Source organism: Dipteris shenzhenensis, chromosome 32, assembly GCF_047967505.1.
Source record: "Dipteris shenzhenensis isolate YYH24624 ecotype China chromosome 32, Dip_SZ_1.0, whole genome shotgun sequence".
Classification (NCBI taxonomy): domain Eukaryota; kingdom Viridiplantae; phylum Streptophyta; class Polypodiopsida; order Gleicheniales; family Dipteridaceae; genus Dipteris; species Dipteris shenzhenensis.
This window is the reverse complement of record NC_141627.1, coordinates 23,075,078-23,091,597: the sequence shown is the minus strand read 5'-3', so window position 1 is coordinate 23,091,597 and position 16,520 is coordinate 23,075,078. Positions and strand designations below refer to the sequence as shown.

Here is a 16,520-nt window from a genome sequence, read left to right as displayed (position 1 = left end):
ATATGATGCAGCCCATGCCCTCTACTCTTGATCTTGATTTGGGATTTGCTCATCCGATGCGCATCAGGCTGCATTTTGCCTCTTTTCCTACAGCATGTTATCGGTGCCAGCAGGTTGGTCATTTTGCACGTGCTTGCCCTTCGGCTTCCATGACCACTCCTCCTACTGCTCCTTCAACAGTAAAGTTTACTCTTCCTTCTCCTCCGGTTTCTGCTAAGGCTTTACTGGATAAGCCTTCTTTTATTGCTCCGAAGCATTACTGGAGGAAGGCAGAAAAATCACATGTTAATCTTTCTCTTGCTGAAGAAGTTCAAGATCCGACTCCCGTTGAGCATCACCAGCCTCCTTCTCCTCTAGATATGGATGTGACCCTATGCTCCTTCTCAGGTTGATCCTCGAAGTGAAGCTGAAATCATAGTTGCCAGGGAACGCCGTTCCATAGCTATGGAACGTTGGAACGGCGTTCTCTTCACTCAGCTTGAAGAGAACATCTGTGGAACATCTGGCCTCTAGAACGGCTATGGAACGTTCCATATCCCTTGTGGAACGTCTAGGGAACGTTCCCTAGGCCGTTCCCTTCATGCATGTAACGATTTGGGGCAAATTATCTAATTCTAATCTAATTGGCGCGATTCGCCGCTCTGTGTGTTCCCCGCTTGCAGTCGACCTCCATGCTCTGCGTGTTCTCCGCTTGCAAGCTTGCTTCGATTTGCAAGGCTGCATGCAACGCCTAGCAGCTTGCTAACGCTATAGCCTATCAAGCTACGCTACCATCGTGCAGCCTACGCTACAGCTAGCCTACGCTAGCCTACTGCATGCAAGCGTTCCAACACAAACAAGTGACGGCACAAGACAAACAGCTACGCTAACGCCCATCTTCGAACTACATACACAGGTGAAGGCTACACAAAAGAAGAGTTCCAGCTTGACGCTAGACGATGGGCCTTGGCAACTACACTAGCTTCGACGAACTGTTGGCAATAGGTTGTTGTGCTCAACGACCAATTAGAACTTGGCGTTGAGGCTTGAGCTATAGAAGGCTGAAGCATTGACTGTGGACTCTGTGATCCTTATTTTGTGGATATGGTGAGGGCTATTGCAACTTTTGGTCCCTCTTACACACCGCCATCTTATGAAGACTTGAGAACCAAGATTTTAGAAGCAGCACGGCATAGAGCGGGCTTTGAAGCTTGTTAAAGAGGAATGGAAGACATTTGGTGCTACCTTGATGGGTGATGGATGGAGTGATACACGTAGTCGATCTATTCAGGGCATAGTTGCATATTGCAAGGGTAAGTCATGCTTCTTGAAGTCCATTGATAACTCAGAGGGCGGAAAGACAGCAGAGAGGTTGGCTGATTTGTGGAGTGAATCTATTAATGAGGTGGGGGCTGATTATGTCATTCAATTCATAGCAGATGGGGAGAATTCCAATAGGGCAGCAGGTCACATTTTGGAGGCACGTTATACTAAGCTCACTTTTAGTGCTTGCATGGCACATTGCTTGAATAACTTGTTGAAGGACACAGGGAAGCCTGCTTGGGTTCATCCAATAATTGATTTTGCAAAGGATATTATTGGTTTTATCACACGACACCACTACATTCTTGCAGTGTATCGTAAGCTTGCCTCCAAAGACCTCTTGAAGTATTCAGAGACACGTTTTGCATACAACTTCATCATGTTGGAGCGTCTTCTAGAGGTAAAAAATGCTCTACGGTGTAGGCCATCCCCTAGTGGTTCTAGTGATGCCCTATAGGCCATGGTATGTGCCTTGTAGGCATAAATATAGGCACTTGTAGTGTTAGTGCCTTTTAGGCCACATAGGACACTTAGTCCTGGGTCTAGATACAAGTACTTTGTACTCTCTATTTTCTATCTATCCTAGTTTTGACGTGACGGCAGACTCTATCGACTCTTTGTACCTTGCTCTCACTCTCTTTCTATTCATCGATCCTACAGTGGTATCAGAGCCCGGCTCTGCGTCCTATCCCCGTACAGTCCGTACCAATTGCCCCTACATTTCCGTACCAGATGTCCGTACATCCGTCGTACCTGCGATCAATACACCCGTTATACATCCCCGTACATGTGTCGCTGTACATCAGTACTGCTCTCCGTGCTTGCACTACGTACTTGTCCGTACAAGGCATCGTACTGTGCTTCGTCGTACAACAGACGTACTGTGACTCCGTATAGTTCCGTACTTTAATCACCGTACAGAACCTTTAGTACTTGCGCCGCCGTACAACCTGCTCAGTACTACGCCCATACCAGTTGCATACATGTGCCGCCGTATATTGTACAGCCACGTACTTGCGTACTGATCCGTACAACCACGTACTTGCATCATACACCGCACAACCACCGTACATCGTACAGCCACGTACAGTTCCGTACAACGTACACAGTACCTCTTCTGTACAGCCGTACAACCGTACACCGTGCATCGTACGGTGTACTTGATCAGTCACTGTACATTGTACTTGAGCTGTCCATACAGCTAGTACTTCTTTCGAGATCTCTATACAGGTGTTGCACGTACAAGGTCATATACAGGACATTGATATTTTTTGGGGCTTCCAGTTCTTTCCACCTTTGGTTGCAATTTCTTGCAAGAACATTGGGCCTTTGGGATTTGGTCTGCAATCTCTTGTTGTTTGCAGTACATTGCGTCAGATTGCAGGACATTGAGTCACTTTTGCAGGACATTGAGTCAGATTATCATTCATTGGGTCACATTAGCAAAAATTTCAGCAAAATTTGGGACTGGTATAAAGGCCTAGAAGCCTGGAATACAACTGAAAATGCATAAGATATCCCTGCTTTCTTTCTATGGGCAAATCCACGAGTTCGCATGTATTGTTCTTCTATATAGAATCCAATTCTCACTTCATGGCTCTAATCCACTTCATTTGTATCACACAGTGAACTAATCCAAGCCGTATCAGCATAGTTTCCTCCTCTTGAACCAGCCCTCCTCCTAGTTAGAAGCAGCTCTCTTCTCTCTAACAACCTCCTATACCCCTTCATGTGTGATAGGCTGATCCAGGACCTGATTGGGAGCATTCAAAGGCTGCTGTGCATTAGCATGTGCAGCCTGAATACAGCGATCTTGTACTAGCTGCTCTGAAGTGCCTTCAATTGCAGTGGAAGAAACCCTTCAAACACATCCTGAGAACTTGTATGCAGCTGTCTCAACCATGGACTGATTTGAGTTTTCTACAAAAAGCACATCTCTAGTGACAAAAATCCTTCTAGTCTGAGGATTGCAGAGTATGCAGTATCTCAGCTCAGCAAATTCATGCACATGCCCAGTTCACAGCATTGGCACGCAGTGAAGAGAGTCTTCAGATATCTCAGAGGCACTCAAGATTTAGCCCTCTTCCATGGTGATCAGGGTTCATTTACCATGCATGATTACACGGATAGTGATTGGGCAGGATGTTCCGACACCAAAGTGTCACATACTCGCAATTGTTTTTTGCTTGGCAATTCATGTATCTCTTGGCTCAGCAAGAAGCAACCAACAGTTGCCACATCTAGCTGTGAGGCTGAGTACAGGGCAGCTTTCATTGCTACAGTAGAGTGTGTTTGGCTTCGACAGTTACTTACAGATCTTGGTATTCGCCAGACATCCTCCACTATTGTCTACACTGACAGCCAGAGTGCTTTGGCCATTGCGCATAACCCAGTGTTTCATGCACGTATCAAGCATATTGAAGTTCACTATCATTATGTTCGGGAGCGGCTGTCAGCAGGAGACATAGAGTTGTCCTATCTTCCCACAGAGGACAACATAGCAGATATGTTTACAAAGGCACTTCCTCGTCCCAAGTTCGAAGTCTTCCGACAGGCTTTACACTTGGTTCCCTTTGTTACATGATCTGACATCCCTTGTACATTCATAGGTGGCTATATCCTTTTGGATGAACATGTGCCACCATGACCAGAAAATACCAGGTATTCTGAGACGTTTCCAGAGTACTTCAGCCCATCCCGTTGGGGGGGGGGGGGGGGGGGGTTTTGTAGGCCATCTCCTGGTGGTTTTAGTGATGCCCTATAGGCCATGGTATGTGCCTTGTGGGCATAAATATAGGCACTTGTAGTGTTAGTGCCTTTTAGGCCACATAGGACACTTAGTCCTAGGTCTAGATACAAGTACTTTGTACTCTCTATTTTCTATCTATCCTAGTTTTGACGTGATGGCACACTCTATCGACTCTTTGTACCTTGCTCTCTCTCTCTTTCTATTCATCGATCCTACATAAGGTAGCTTGTTGTGTGTAATGAATAGGAGGCGTGGAAGGAATCAAAGAGTGCAAATGCCTTGGAATGCAAGTCTTTATGCTTATCTGATGCCTATTGGGAGGATGTCAATCATATGGTGAAAATAGTGAAGCCCATCATCCTTTTGATGAGGCTTATGGATAGTGATGAGCCATGCATTGGCAAAGTTTAAGAGGGGATGGACAAAATGATTGAAAATGTGAAGGAGGTGGTGACTAATCCTGATAGGAAGCAAGAATTAGTAGACTTGGCAGTGAAGCGGTGGAACTCCTATCATTCACCCTTGCATGCTGCAGCTTATATCTTGGATCCTGAATTTCAAGGTAACAAGCAAGAGTCGAATAAGGAGGTGATGCGAGGATGGGAGAAGATACTGAAGCAAATGGTACCAGATGCACAAGAGCGAAGGCAAGTAAAGGATGAGTTGGCTTTTTAAAGGAAGAAATATGGAATGTGTGGCTCTGAGGATGCACAAAGGGACGGGTATATTGTGGGGTCTGCTCTATGGTGGCAGGATTATGGGGCTGATACACCTTTGTTGCAGAACTTGGCTAATGTTGGAGATGACCAAGAAGATGGAGATCATCCAAATGATGGAGATGATGAAGAGGAGGAAGAGGGCAGCAACCACAATGCTGCAGATTTAGATGTTGATAGTGTTGAGTGGATCATGCATGTAGCAGCTAGTTTTTTAAGTTCTAGGAGCCTCAATAGTAGGATAAGGAACAAACATATGATATTATCTTGAGTCTTGGAATCTTGAATCTGGATACAAGAAAAAGAGAGTGACACCTGATGGACTTTGCTTTTGTATGCCATTGGCAAGCTATAATGATTAATCTAGATTCTATTATCAATGATTATTCGTGAACTATGTCCTGAGTCTTGAGTCCTTAAGGCTTACTCCAAAAGCAATTGCAATGTTTTTGAGCCTTGGATTCTAAGTTTAAGCTTTCTAATGTATAGAATAGTATGTTTGTTTATGGGTATGGTGACATGGCGTTCCCTTCCCGTTCACGTTCCCTAGGATTTGGGTGTTCCCATTCCCCAGGGGGTCGACATTCCGTTGCCGTTCACGTTCCCTAGTAACTATGGCTGAAATGCCGAGTCTTGCTTTATCAGATGCAGCTCTTTCGTCGGAGGATACAAATGTTGATCTAGCTCCTTTGCCTCTGATGCCTGTGCCAGCATCTTCTTCTGTTCGAGATGCAGAAGTGCCTTTTTTACTGGAATCTTTTCATCCCATGTTACAACAGAGTTTTGACCCTGTGATTCAGAAATTTCAGGTACCAACCTATATCAAGAAGAATCACAAGGGCAAAAAACAGCTGGTTTTTATTGATGGTGTGGTTTCATCACTGCATCCGTTTTCACATAGCAATAATTTGAAGCTGGAGGATGCCGAGTTTGATCCTCCTCCAGCTTTGATATGTAACTTTTTACTTGGCTGCCTCATGACTTTTGCTCTGAGGCTTTACTTGTAAATTTTTTTCTTGTACTTATTTGATGGGTTTTTACCTCTTTTTGAGGTTTCTCACACAGAAATATAAGATTTCACTTTTTTAAAAAAAGTGTGTGTTATACACATACATACATGCATACATATATACATCATATAGTTTGATGTGTGTGTGTGTGTGTAAGTGTTTGGTGGATGTTTTTCCCTATTTTCAATCTTCTTTGCTTCGGTCTCTTCAGGATGCTTATGACATTCCTCAGCCCAGTTGGAAGTCTATTATTACCGCTTCTAATTTTGTATAGTAGCTGTTCAAAAAAAAGCATGTGTGAGTGTGTGGAGTCAACAAACATACTGGGTACTTGCAAAATTGAAGAAAAAACTCAAATACTGAAAATTGGCAACTTCGCCGTTACATGTTTGCCTAAGATACTGAAAACTGGCAACTTCGCCGTTACAGTCCAATCCATTTTGGTGGCATACATTCAATTTTACATGTCTTTGATCATGTTTGGCAAGGCAGACCTTATATGCTTTATGCCAGAAATTATGGAAACTTTTTGGCATTCCAAGCATGGCCGAAAAAGTTTGAAATTGCTTTCCATGCAATGTCTCTGCTCGTCAAAGATGTATGGGGGTTTAAATATTCTCAACATTCATAAGCATATCCTTGCTCATAAGGGTGCAATTTCTGCAAGGTGATCAACCTCGGGCTGCCATGATGTGCTCTTCGCTTTCGCACATCACCACCTCTGCTTTTGGTTATTGGCAGCCCACTTAGTGGGATTTTTTGCTTGGCAGTATTGATGGCAAAATCAAAGCCTGTCCTTTGGGCTCCAAAATGTTATTTGATTGGAAGCATATCCTTTCACACTTGGAATGGCATGGCCGTGACTCTTTACGGGGCAATTCTTTAAGGGCTGAAAGTATACATTGGTCGAAGGCCTTGATCCTCCGTTGGCTTTACAGGAACCTAGACGTTCCTACTTTATTAGTCTCAAAGGGATCTACTCCGTGGCAGATGTAATTCATGATGATGGTACCATCATATCTTTTCCTTTGGCTGTCATGAAATATGGTGGAGCGATGCATTGCTACCCTCTGTGGCATACCATTGCTCGCATGCTTCGGCCCTTTCTGCCAATACCTCCACTTAAGCTTCAACACAAGCTTGAAGATTGGACTCTTCATTCCCCAGGTTCATCAACTCATCCTTTGAGGTTATCTCATATTACGGTATCTTCTGTATATAAGATTCGTTTGCCCCCACCTTGGGTTTCTAATAAGGCAAATCAACTGTAACGCATGAATTGCCCATTGAAGTGGTGGAGGAAGAGATTGTAGCAACTTTAGAGATCCAAAGTTCCTCTTCAACAACACCTTTTTTTGTGGTGGGTAATGCTGGGGGTCTTTCTGTCAGCACAGCTTTTAGCACACAGACACATTGCTCCTAATGTTTGTCACTGATGTTTGGCTCCACAGGAATCTGTGCCTCATCTCCTTTGGCATTGTTCACACACTAGAGATTTTTTGAGTCTTCTTTGACAATGTTTGAGAGCAAAATTTTCTATTGCTACCTTTGGCAAGAATTTCTAGCTTTTTTGGATTCACCCACGCAGACAAGAGTTTGAGTTATTTTTCTTATGGGTTTGTTATTAGGCACTGTGGACTCTATGGAAGGATCGCAAACATAGAGTCTTTGGTGATCCTACATATTCCACTCTCGCTTTTTCGGACACTCTCTGCAACAATCTTTTATTGATTGACTGCAAACTCATTAGATAGACTATGATGTATACTTGTCATATACTGAGATTTTCAGTTGATGTACTTTTGAGCTTCCCTTTCGGGGGAAGCTATTGTGTAATATAAAGTAACAAAATCTTCACCCAAAAAAAATGTGTGTGTGTGTGTGTGTGTGTGTGTGTGTGTGTGTGTGTGTGTGTGTGAGAGAGAGAGAGAGAGGATGCCCTTTTGCTTTCAAATGTTTTCAGCTTGGAAAAAAATTATTCCTCATCTCAAATGGCATGGTCTCGACTCTCTTGATGAAAATTCCTTGTGTCTAAATGCAGTACTTTATAATCCTTTCCATTGGCAACCAAGCAGTATGGATTGGGGATGCATTACCAACCCCTTTGGCACTATCTTTGCCATATGCTTCAAAGCATCTTACTGCCGGTACCAAAGCTGGAGCTTACTTATCATCTTATCGATTGGACTTTACACTGCCATGGTTCTGCCACCCATCCCTTACGGTTGGTTGATGTCTCCATGGCTAGTTTGTATAGGGTTTTCATGTCTCCTCCTCGGAGTTCATATCAGGGAATGAATTGTAATGCCAAATGGCATAAAAGATTGCAACAACTTTGGTCTTGCCTCTTCGTCAACAAGTTTTTCTATGGCGAGTGATGCTTGGCATTATTCCCTTTGGCCAACTCTTTGCACGTAGACGTATTGCTCCTACTGTCTGTCACAGAAGTCTTGGCTCCAAGGGAATCCTTGCTCCATGTTTTTGACATTACCCTATGACTCGTGACTTTTTCTTTTTCTTCAGCAGCATCTCTAAGCCCAGTTTCCTACTACTTGCTTTTTTTGGCTCTTTTGCATTCAACCACGAAGGCCCAAGTTTGATCTTTTTTGGCATGCCAAAGGCAAAAGCCTAAGCAATTGTTTTGGCTTTCTCTACCTATGGGGAATGTGCAAGGGGCTTTAAAGATGTTTAAACGTTTCTATCATGTGGGGATAGTGGGTGCTTATAAAGGTTAGGATGTGGGGGTTTTAATACTTACTAATAACGCGGAGGAAGTGGCTATGTGAGGGGGAGGGCATTCAGAGGAAGACTCGGGTTGGATGCCTGGCTGGAATGTACAGTTATTAACTATGAGGACGTGGGGGAGGGGCCTTGGCACACAAAAAGCTTTTAAGGTGTCTGTCAGAGGGGTCCACCACCACTTTCAAAGATTCACCTTACTAGTTGTTGGCAAAGCATTTATTTTGCCTTTCTCTATGTATGGGTATTGCAAGGGCTTTAAATGAATGCTATCATGGAAGGATAAAGTGAGTGGATTTAAAGGTTGTCCTAATCTAAGGGTGAGGTTGTCCCATCGCCTTTGGCAAGCCTAGTGAAATTTTCACCTTGTTTCACTTGGGTTCGATATTCAACACTCTAGACTCTATGAGAAAATAGAAATCATAGAGTCTTTGGAGATTCTACTTTTTTCAATATCGTTCAGGGTATCCCTTTATGATTGCCTCTCTGTTCATCAAATAGATTACTCTGTTTACACGTCTTACAAATGAAATCTTTTGATATTGTCATTGCATGTCTCCTCTTTGGGGACAACTTTTTACTGGATTTCACCCCACAAAAATAGTGTGCGCGCATGTGTGTGTGTGTGTGTGAGAGAGAGGAAGAGAGAGAGTGTGAGTGTGAGTGTGAGTGTGGAGAAGGAGAGAGAGATAGACATGGAGAGCTTGTCCTGCGCTGACCTGCCGTCCCATCCATTTGTTTCGTCTACTGCTACATCCGCTCCCCTTGATAGTTTCGCTGTTGTGTCCGTCCGAATTTCCTCTGCTCAGCCCCAACAGCCCTCTACCGCTCCCCTTAATAGTGTTGTTGCTGCATCTGTCCAAATTCCCTCTGCTCAGCCCCGACAACCCTCTAATTTGGTTGTTCCTCAACAGACGGTGCTGGCTGCCTCAGGTCCATTTGTGTTTTCGACATCGGCTGCTCCTTGTGCCTTAGCTCGCATTTTTCTCTAGTGGAAGCGTGGTGGCTCCTTGGCACCGCCTTTAGTCAAATCGGCGAAGTTGGGGTCCTCGGATCGTCCTTCATCTTCTTTACAACAGGACTTCCTTCGTTGTCTCTGTGCTGCTTCGATTACAACAATTCCTGCTTCGGGTGCCCCTTTTGTATGTTCTTTCGACTCTGCCCCTGTGCTCTCCAGTCGCCGACAGGCCCAGCAGCTTGGGGTTTGTCTTTATTTTAGGGACAGGGTTCTTTCTGAAGATCAGCTTCGTCGTTGGGCTAATGTTGCAGTGGGTCCTAATCATATTTCATCCTTTGTCTTCATCGGCAAAGGTTTCTACTATGCTCGCTGCTCCTCGGTTGATGTGGTAGAGCAATTGGTGACTCGTGCTGGTGTCTCTGCCGCTGGATCTTTTGCCTGTGTTATGCCTTGGGATCCTTTGTTTGATCCGGCAGCTACTCTACTTACTCATTGTCCTGTGTGGACTACCCTGAAGGCACTACCAGTTTCTTTACTTTCGCATCTTCCTGCCCTTGCAGCAAGACAGGATTTCTTTCAGGCCACTAGGGATATTCGGCTATGTGTGTTGTGGAACGTGGAGCAGCCTGTGTGTGCCCTTGACTATGGATATTGATTTTGGTTTTCCCATCCGTTGCGCATTAGGCTCCAATTCGCTTCATTTTATACAGCCTGTTACAAATGCAGACAGGTGGGCCGCTTTGCGAGAGCTTGTCCTTTTTCTTCGTGGTCAGCTTCTAGTATCCCTGCTCCTTCCTCTGCTCTTTTACCTACTCTAGTGCCAGTTCAGCCATCTTCTCCTCCTTCTCCCTCTTCAACTGCTACTACTCATCGCAAGAAAGAATGGCGTCTGATGGGTTCCAAGGGTGGTAGTTCTTTGTTAGATGTAGTTTCTCTTCTTTCGAGCAATCCTTTTGCAACTTTGTCTCTTCAGGAGCAGGCGGAGCAACCCTCTGTATCTCCTGCTGTGGTTTCCACGGATCCCTCTCCAATTCAGCAGTCTTCATTGGTTGGTGTGGAGCCTCAGCTAACTTTTTCCGCTCTTGAATCAATATCCTCTGAGCTACTGGTGGATCTCTCTTCTTCGGATCTAGTTCATGATGGCCTTATGGAACCAACTGTGGATTTGCGAGAGCAAGTTACTCAGACTCTGGTTGCAGTTGTTACTATGGATGCCTCTCCTGGACTAGATATAGATGCCCCATCAATGTCGGATCTGGCACCTGCCTCTACCTTTTCCCTAGACACTTTCCATCCTTGGTTGCAGCTTATCTCAAGAAGAATCACAAAGGTAAAAAACACCTTCATTTTATTGATGGTGATGTGGTTCCTTTACAACAGTTTTTGCAAGCAAATAATCTCACCGTGGCGGATATCCTGCTGGATTCCCCCTTGATGATTTGTAATTATTTTCACTTTTCCGGTTTTCAATTAACCTCCTGGGCTTTTCCAGGGGCCTACTTGTAATCTTTTTACTTTTGTACTTCATGGTGGGTTTTCACCTCTTCTGAGGTTTCCCACGTAGAAATATAAGATTTCACTATATTAAAAAGCGTGTGAGAGAAAGAGAGATGGATTTCACCCAATGATAAAAAATGTGTGTGTGTGTGTGTGTGTGTGTGTTCGGGATGCAGAAGTGCCTTTTTTACTGGAATCTTTTCATCCCATGTTACAACAGGTTTTTGACCCTGTGATTCAGAAATTTCGGGTACCAGCCTATATCAAGAAGAATCACAAGGGCAATAAACAGCTGGTTTTTATTGATGGTGTGGCTTTATCACTGATCAGTTTTTACAGAGCAATAATTTGAAGCTGGAGGATGCTGTGTTTGATCCTCTCCACGATATCTAACTTTTTGCTTGGCTGCCTCATGACTTTTGCTCTAAGGCTTTACTTGTAAATTTTTTTCTTCTACTTATTTGGTGGGTTTTTACCTCTTTTTGAGGTTTCCCACACAAAAATATAAGATTTCACTATAAAAAAAGTGTGTGTGTGGTTGCCATGGACATGCTTCACGGATTAGAAATTCCGAGGAGTGGTACTGTGATTGCTCAGGAATATGCTGATGATTTCTTTTTTACTCCTCGGAATACGCAGCAGGAGAACAAACTCAACCTTCCGTAGGTCAGAACTCTAAACGCACCTAACTGAACCTGAGTCACCCTCCTCCTCGCAGATTTCCACGCTTTACTTTTGGCAAGTACTTATGGCTGTTTGAGACACATCCCCCTCGACGTCAATTTGTTTTTTATTTTATTTGGGTTCAATATTGGGCACTTTGGACTCTATGGAAGTACAGAAATCATAGAGTTTTTGGTGACCCGACTTTCTCAGCTTACTCTTTCTTCAAGCACTCTTTGCAACAATTGTTTTATGATTGTTTGCAAACAGGGTCTCTAGATCACGATGTATATTTGTCATATATTGACATCTTTGCTTGATGTATTTTGAGCATATCCTGCTTTGGGATGCTCATCTTGTAAAATAAAAGCAACAATAGTTTCACCAAAAGAAAAACAAAAAAAAAGTGTGTGTGTGTGTGTGTGTGTGTGTGTGGTAGATGGAAATCTCCTGGTTGGGATAGTCTCACTGTGGAATTCTTTCTTGAGTATCGGGATTTTCTTAAGCCTACCTTGCTGTTAAGCCTACCTTGCTGTGTATGATTAATTCTAAATGGCAGAATCAATGCATGCCTGCCTCATGGAAAAAAGGGTTGGTTAAGCTTCTTCCCAAGAAGCAACTATGTGAATCTTTGACTAATTGGAGCTCTATCACTCTCATGCCGTTATTTATAAGATCATTGCTAAGACAGTTGTTGATCATATCAAAGGATTTTTTGCATGATGGCCTTCATCCTGCACAGTATGGTTTCATTCCTCATCGGCATATTATAGATAACATTGCCAATGCATATGTTGGCATAGAATATGCCAAATACACTGAGCAGGATGTTTTATTGCTACAAGTTGACATTGCTAAAGCATTTGACACTATCAAATGGGATTTTATCTCGCAGACCATGAGAGCATTGGGTTTTGGGCACAAAATGCAGCATGTCATATATTGGCTCTACAGTGACAATCAAGCTGCTTGTATCCTATCGGGGGATATCTATGAGACTTGGACTCTTCGTAGTTCTGTTCGCCAGGGCTGTCCGCTTAGTGCACTTTTGTATGCTATTGCCACACACCCGATGCTTCAATACTTGGATCACTTGGTGGCTACTGATACGCTTCATGGTTTGGAAATACAAGGGAGTTGCCCAATGATTGCTCAAGCTTATGATGATTCTTTTTTTACCCCGTAGAATACTGAGACATACCTTTCTTCCCTTATGCATGCTCTCTCTATATATGACACGGCTGCTGGTCTTCATGTCAATTTTCAGAAATCAAAGCTCTTATCATTGCATGCTAAAGATAGACATAGTCTTTTAGGGCCAGGGGAGATTGTTCCGCCTACTCAATTAGTTTGTCACTTGGGTTATCCTTTGGGTTGGATGATGACCTGTCGTCAACAAACAGACTAGGTTCTTGAAAATTTGAAAAAGAAGCTTGAATATTGGAAATTGGCAACTTGGCCGTTGCATGTTAGGCTCCGAATAGTGCAATCTATTTTGGTGGCATATGTTCAGTTCTACGTGCCTTTAATGATGTTTGGCAAGACACATATTACTTCTCTCATGTCCATCATAATGGAAACTTTCTGGCGTTCCAAACATGACAAGAAAAGTTTACGCTTGCTTTCAATGTCTCGTTTATGTTCACCCAAGATGCATGGGGGCTTGAACATTTTGCATGATCCGTTTCTTGCTTTTGCAAATCAACACCCCTGTTTTTGGCCATTGGCAGCCCATGCAATGAGACTTTCTCTTTAGTTCTATTGAGAGCAAGGTCAAAGGCTGTCCTTTTGTCTCCAACCTGTTATTGGATTGAAAGCACATTCTCTCCCATTTGGAATGGCATGGTCGTGATTTTATGCAAGGCAACTCTTTGAGAGCTGAAAGCATACATTGGTCTAGAGCTTTAGATCCACCTATTGCAGTGCAGGAGCCTAGACGCTCCTATTTTCTCACTTTCAAAGGTATTTATTCGATGGCAGATGTCATCCATGATGATGATACTCTCCTTTCTTTTCCTTTGGCAGCTGCAAAATATGGTTTGGGGATGCATTATTGTCCTGTGTGGCATACCATTGATTCTATGCTTCAGCCTTTTCTTCCTTTTCCTCCTCTCGAGACTTCAGGACTGGACTATTCAGCCTTCTGTGTCCACATCCCATCCGCTAAAACTGTCTCATATCACGGTATCGGCATTGTATAAAGTTATGTTGGGCTTCGGACCGAGCAAATCAGATTTGGCATATGCATCGACCTACAAAGTGGTGGCGGAAGAGACTACACTATATTTGGGATTCTAAAGTTCCTCTTCGGCAATAGATTTTCTTGTGGCGAGTTTTATTGGGAGTTTTCCCGTTTGGGCATCTTATGGCACGCAAACATATTGCTCCTACTGTTTGTCAGCGATGTCATGCTCCGCGGGAATGTGTGCTTCGTCTCCTCTTGCTTTGTTCGCGTACTCGAGATTTGCTAGGTATCATTGGAGAGTATCTAAGAGCTCATTTTCCAAATGTTGTCTTTGGAAAATTCTTTTGGCTCTTTGGCATTCATCCACGGCGACCAGAGTTTGATTTGTTTTTTACTTGGTTAGACACTGGGCGCTCTAGACTCTATGGATATACCTAGATGAATCTTGGAACATTCCCAAACTCATCCTCTAAAAACACAACATAGTGCAGTTTCAATCTCATGATAGTCACTCATAAGGTTGAAAACCATAAACTCCATCATGCATAGCAGGGACTAGCTACTATGACATCCCCACTGACGTCATCAGTGCCCAATAGTGGGGGTAGACCATAGTATAAAAATATGCTCTCACACATACAAATCCACACACCCACCGTAACTCCGTTTCCACATTGAATCCAGCTATATTACATTATCTCAACCTCTTTTGTCCGATCACAACAGAGAAGAAAAGCTCAAATCTGCCTAGTATCCACCTTGCCTTTAACACAGCAAAAAAGAAAAGCCCAAATCTGCCTGGTATCAACCTTGCCTTTTTTAAATTTGTGTTTATGCTTTGTTGAGCATGAGGCAGCAACCAAGGGAAAACCCCTAAAAATCAAGAATCAATAGTGAGTTACTACTTCACCAAGTCCAAAGGGAGAGTTGAACTTCAATATTGCAGTGACAAGAGGATCACAGTCTGTGGGATAATCAAACAAGATAGTTCTCTACCACTTGTCTACAGTGAACAGATGCTGGCATGGCAAGAAAGGAGACTTGAACTTCAACATTGTCTCAGAAACAAGAGGACCACGGTCTGCAGGATACCATAACAGGACAGTTTTCTACCACTTGACTACTGCAAGCAGAAGCTAATAGAGTAAGAAAAGAGAAGAAAGTGAGAATTTCACCTATGGGATCAGAAGAGTCCACTATTACAGCATCATAAAATCCTTCAGGCACATCTCTAAGGAACGCAGCTCCTGGATACAAATGCAGAACAAGGTAAGTAAAGGCATGAGTATCTCCAACACGCTCAGAATAAGAATCAAGAAACATGCTGCTAATATTAAAATCCAAAAAAAAAAACGATGCTTACACTAGACCTTAGTCGCTTTATCAAGGAGGAAAGAAATCTTGTTGTTACAACCAAAGTTGCACAGGTCTCATCCTATACACTGGTTTCTGGTTTAATCATATGAAAATCGTTTTACATGATCAGCCCTTGACACTGGGTGAAGACATACCATCCCCTATGAAGAGCTTTACTCTAGGATCTTCATATCCAACCGCAATGTCAGGGAAAAATTCCTTGGCCACCTTCACAGATCACCACAGGATAGAAAACGTGATAGCATTAGAGCTCCAACAACTACTTCAGGATGAGAAGCTAAGCGTCCATGTGTAATACTGATACAGTTTCTAAGCCCATGAGTCTACAAGTTACAGCTGTGACTTCACTTCCACCAAAAGGAAACTGAATATCAAAGGAATAGGCTCTGGAGTCAGCTTACAAATAAACACACAACATCCAAATGGACATCAAGGAAAAGAAAAGAGAATTAGTAGAGAAACAGCAATGTGATAGTGTTCACACCTTGTAAATGGTTGAGGCAAATAAGACAAGTGGAATTAAAACGTTGAAAAAACACATTATTTTATTCCAATACATAAATAAACGGTAAGAAAAATGCTTGCAAAGGTAAGGAGGAGAGAACAAGCGTCTGCAAGAAAAGCTTTGTGTTAGGCTTCCTAGATGTGGCTTGAGGAGGCATCAAAGCTGACTACAAAATCCCTTGACTACCATGCGAACATGTAAACTAGTAACAAAATGTAATATAACTTTTGCCATTCTCATAGCTGCCCTTTCCTTTCTGCCAACTCCTTACAGTGCTGTAAATCCTCTGGAATTTGATGAAGCTCTTTACCATCAATCCCTACAGGTGAAGCAAGATACCTAACATACGACTGACTGACAACGAACAAGACACACCTTCTGGCACAAACTGGCATTCCCTCTACAACTGCGAGCAACCCCTTTGGCTGACTCAACCTCATCAAAAGCAATCAAACCCAACCACCTCTGAGGAGGATAATGCCACAGCTTTAAAACTATCGTTTTGGAAAGGAACTATCCTGCAAAGCACTCTGAAGGTTTTTGTTGCTTGTCCTTCTGACATTCGCTTCATGTTTTACATGGTCTCCAAGATTTCCAGATAGCAACATCCTATGAAAGAGCCTCTTGCATAATTTGCAATTGGGAAAATTTGTAAAAAGATTTGGAGGCTTAGAGGTCACTTGTGCTGGAAGGTTTTTTTTGTAATAAACTTGAATAACGACAGAAATTTACACAAATTTGTAGAGAAGGGGGGAAGGGCAGATTTGGAGATGGGGAGAGAATAGCAGAAGGAAGGGAGGAGACGAGAGAAGAAGGGAA

The 16,520-nt window shown here is 43.1% G+C and overlaps 1 protein-coding gene and 1 pseudogene across 1 annotated transcript in view; one reads left to right on the top strand and one right to left on the bottom strand.

The window, feature by feature from the left end:
- The window catches only part of LOC147880475 (spermidine synthase 2-like), an 80,989-nt gene that overhangs the window by 21,304 nt on the left and 43,165 nt on the right, over positions 1-16,520 (bottom strand). The window contains exons 5-6 of the mRNA XM_087370521.1: positions 15,331-15,403; positions 14,995-15,066 (exon numbers count right to left, since the gene is read on the bottom strand). Coding sequence (XP_087226647.1) covers positions 14,995-15,066; positions 15,331-15,403 — 145 coding nt within the window. The remainder of the gene's footprint in view (positions 1-14,994; positions 15,067-15,330; positions 15,404-16,520) is intronic.
- On the top strand, positions 1,229-4,726 carry LOC147880476 (uncharacterized; annotated as a pseudogene).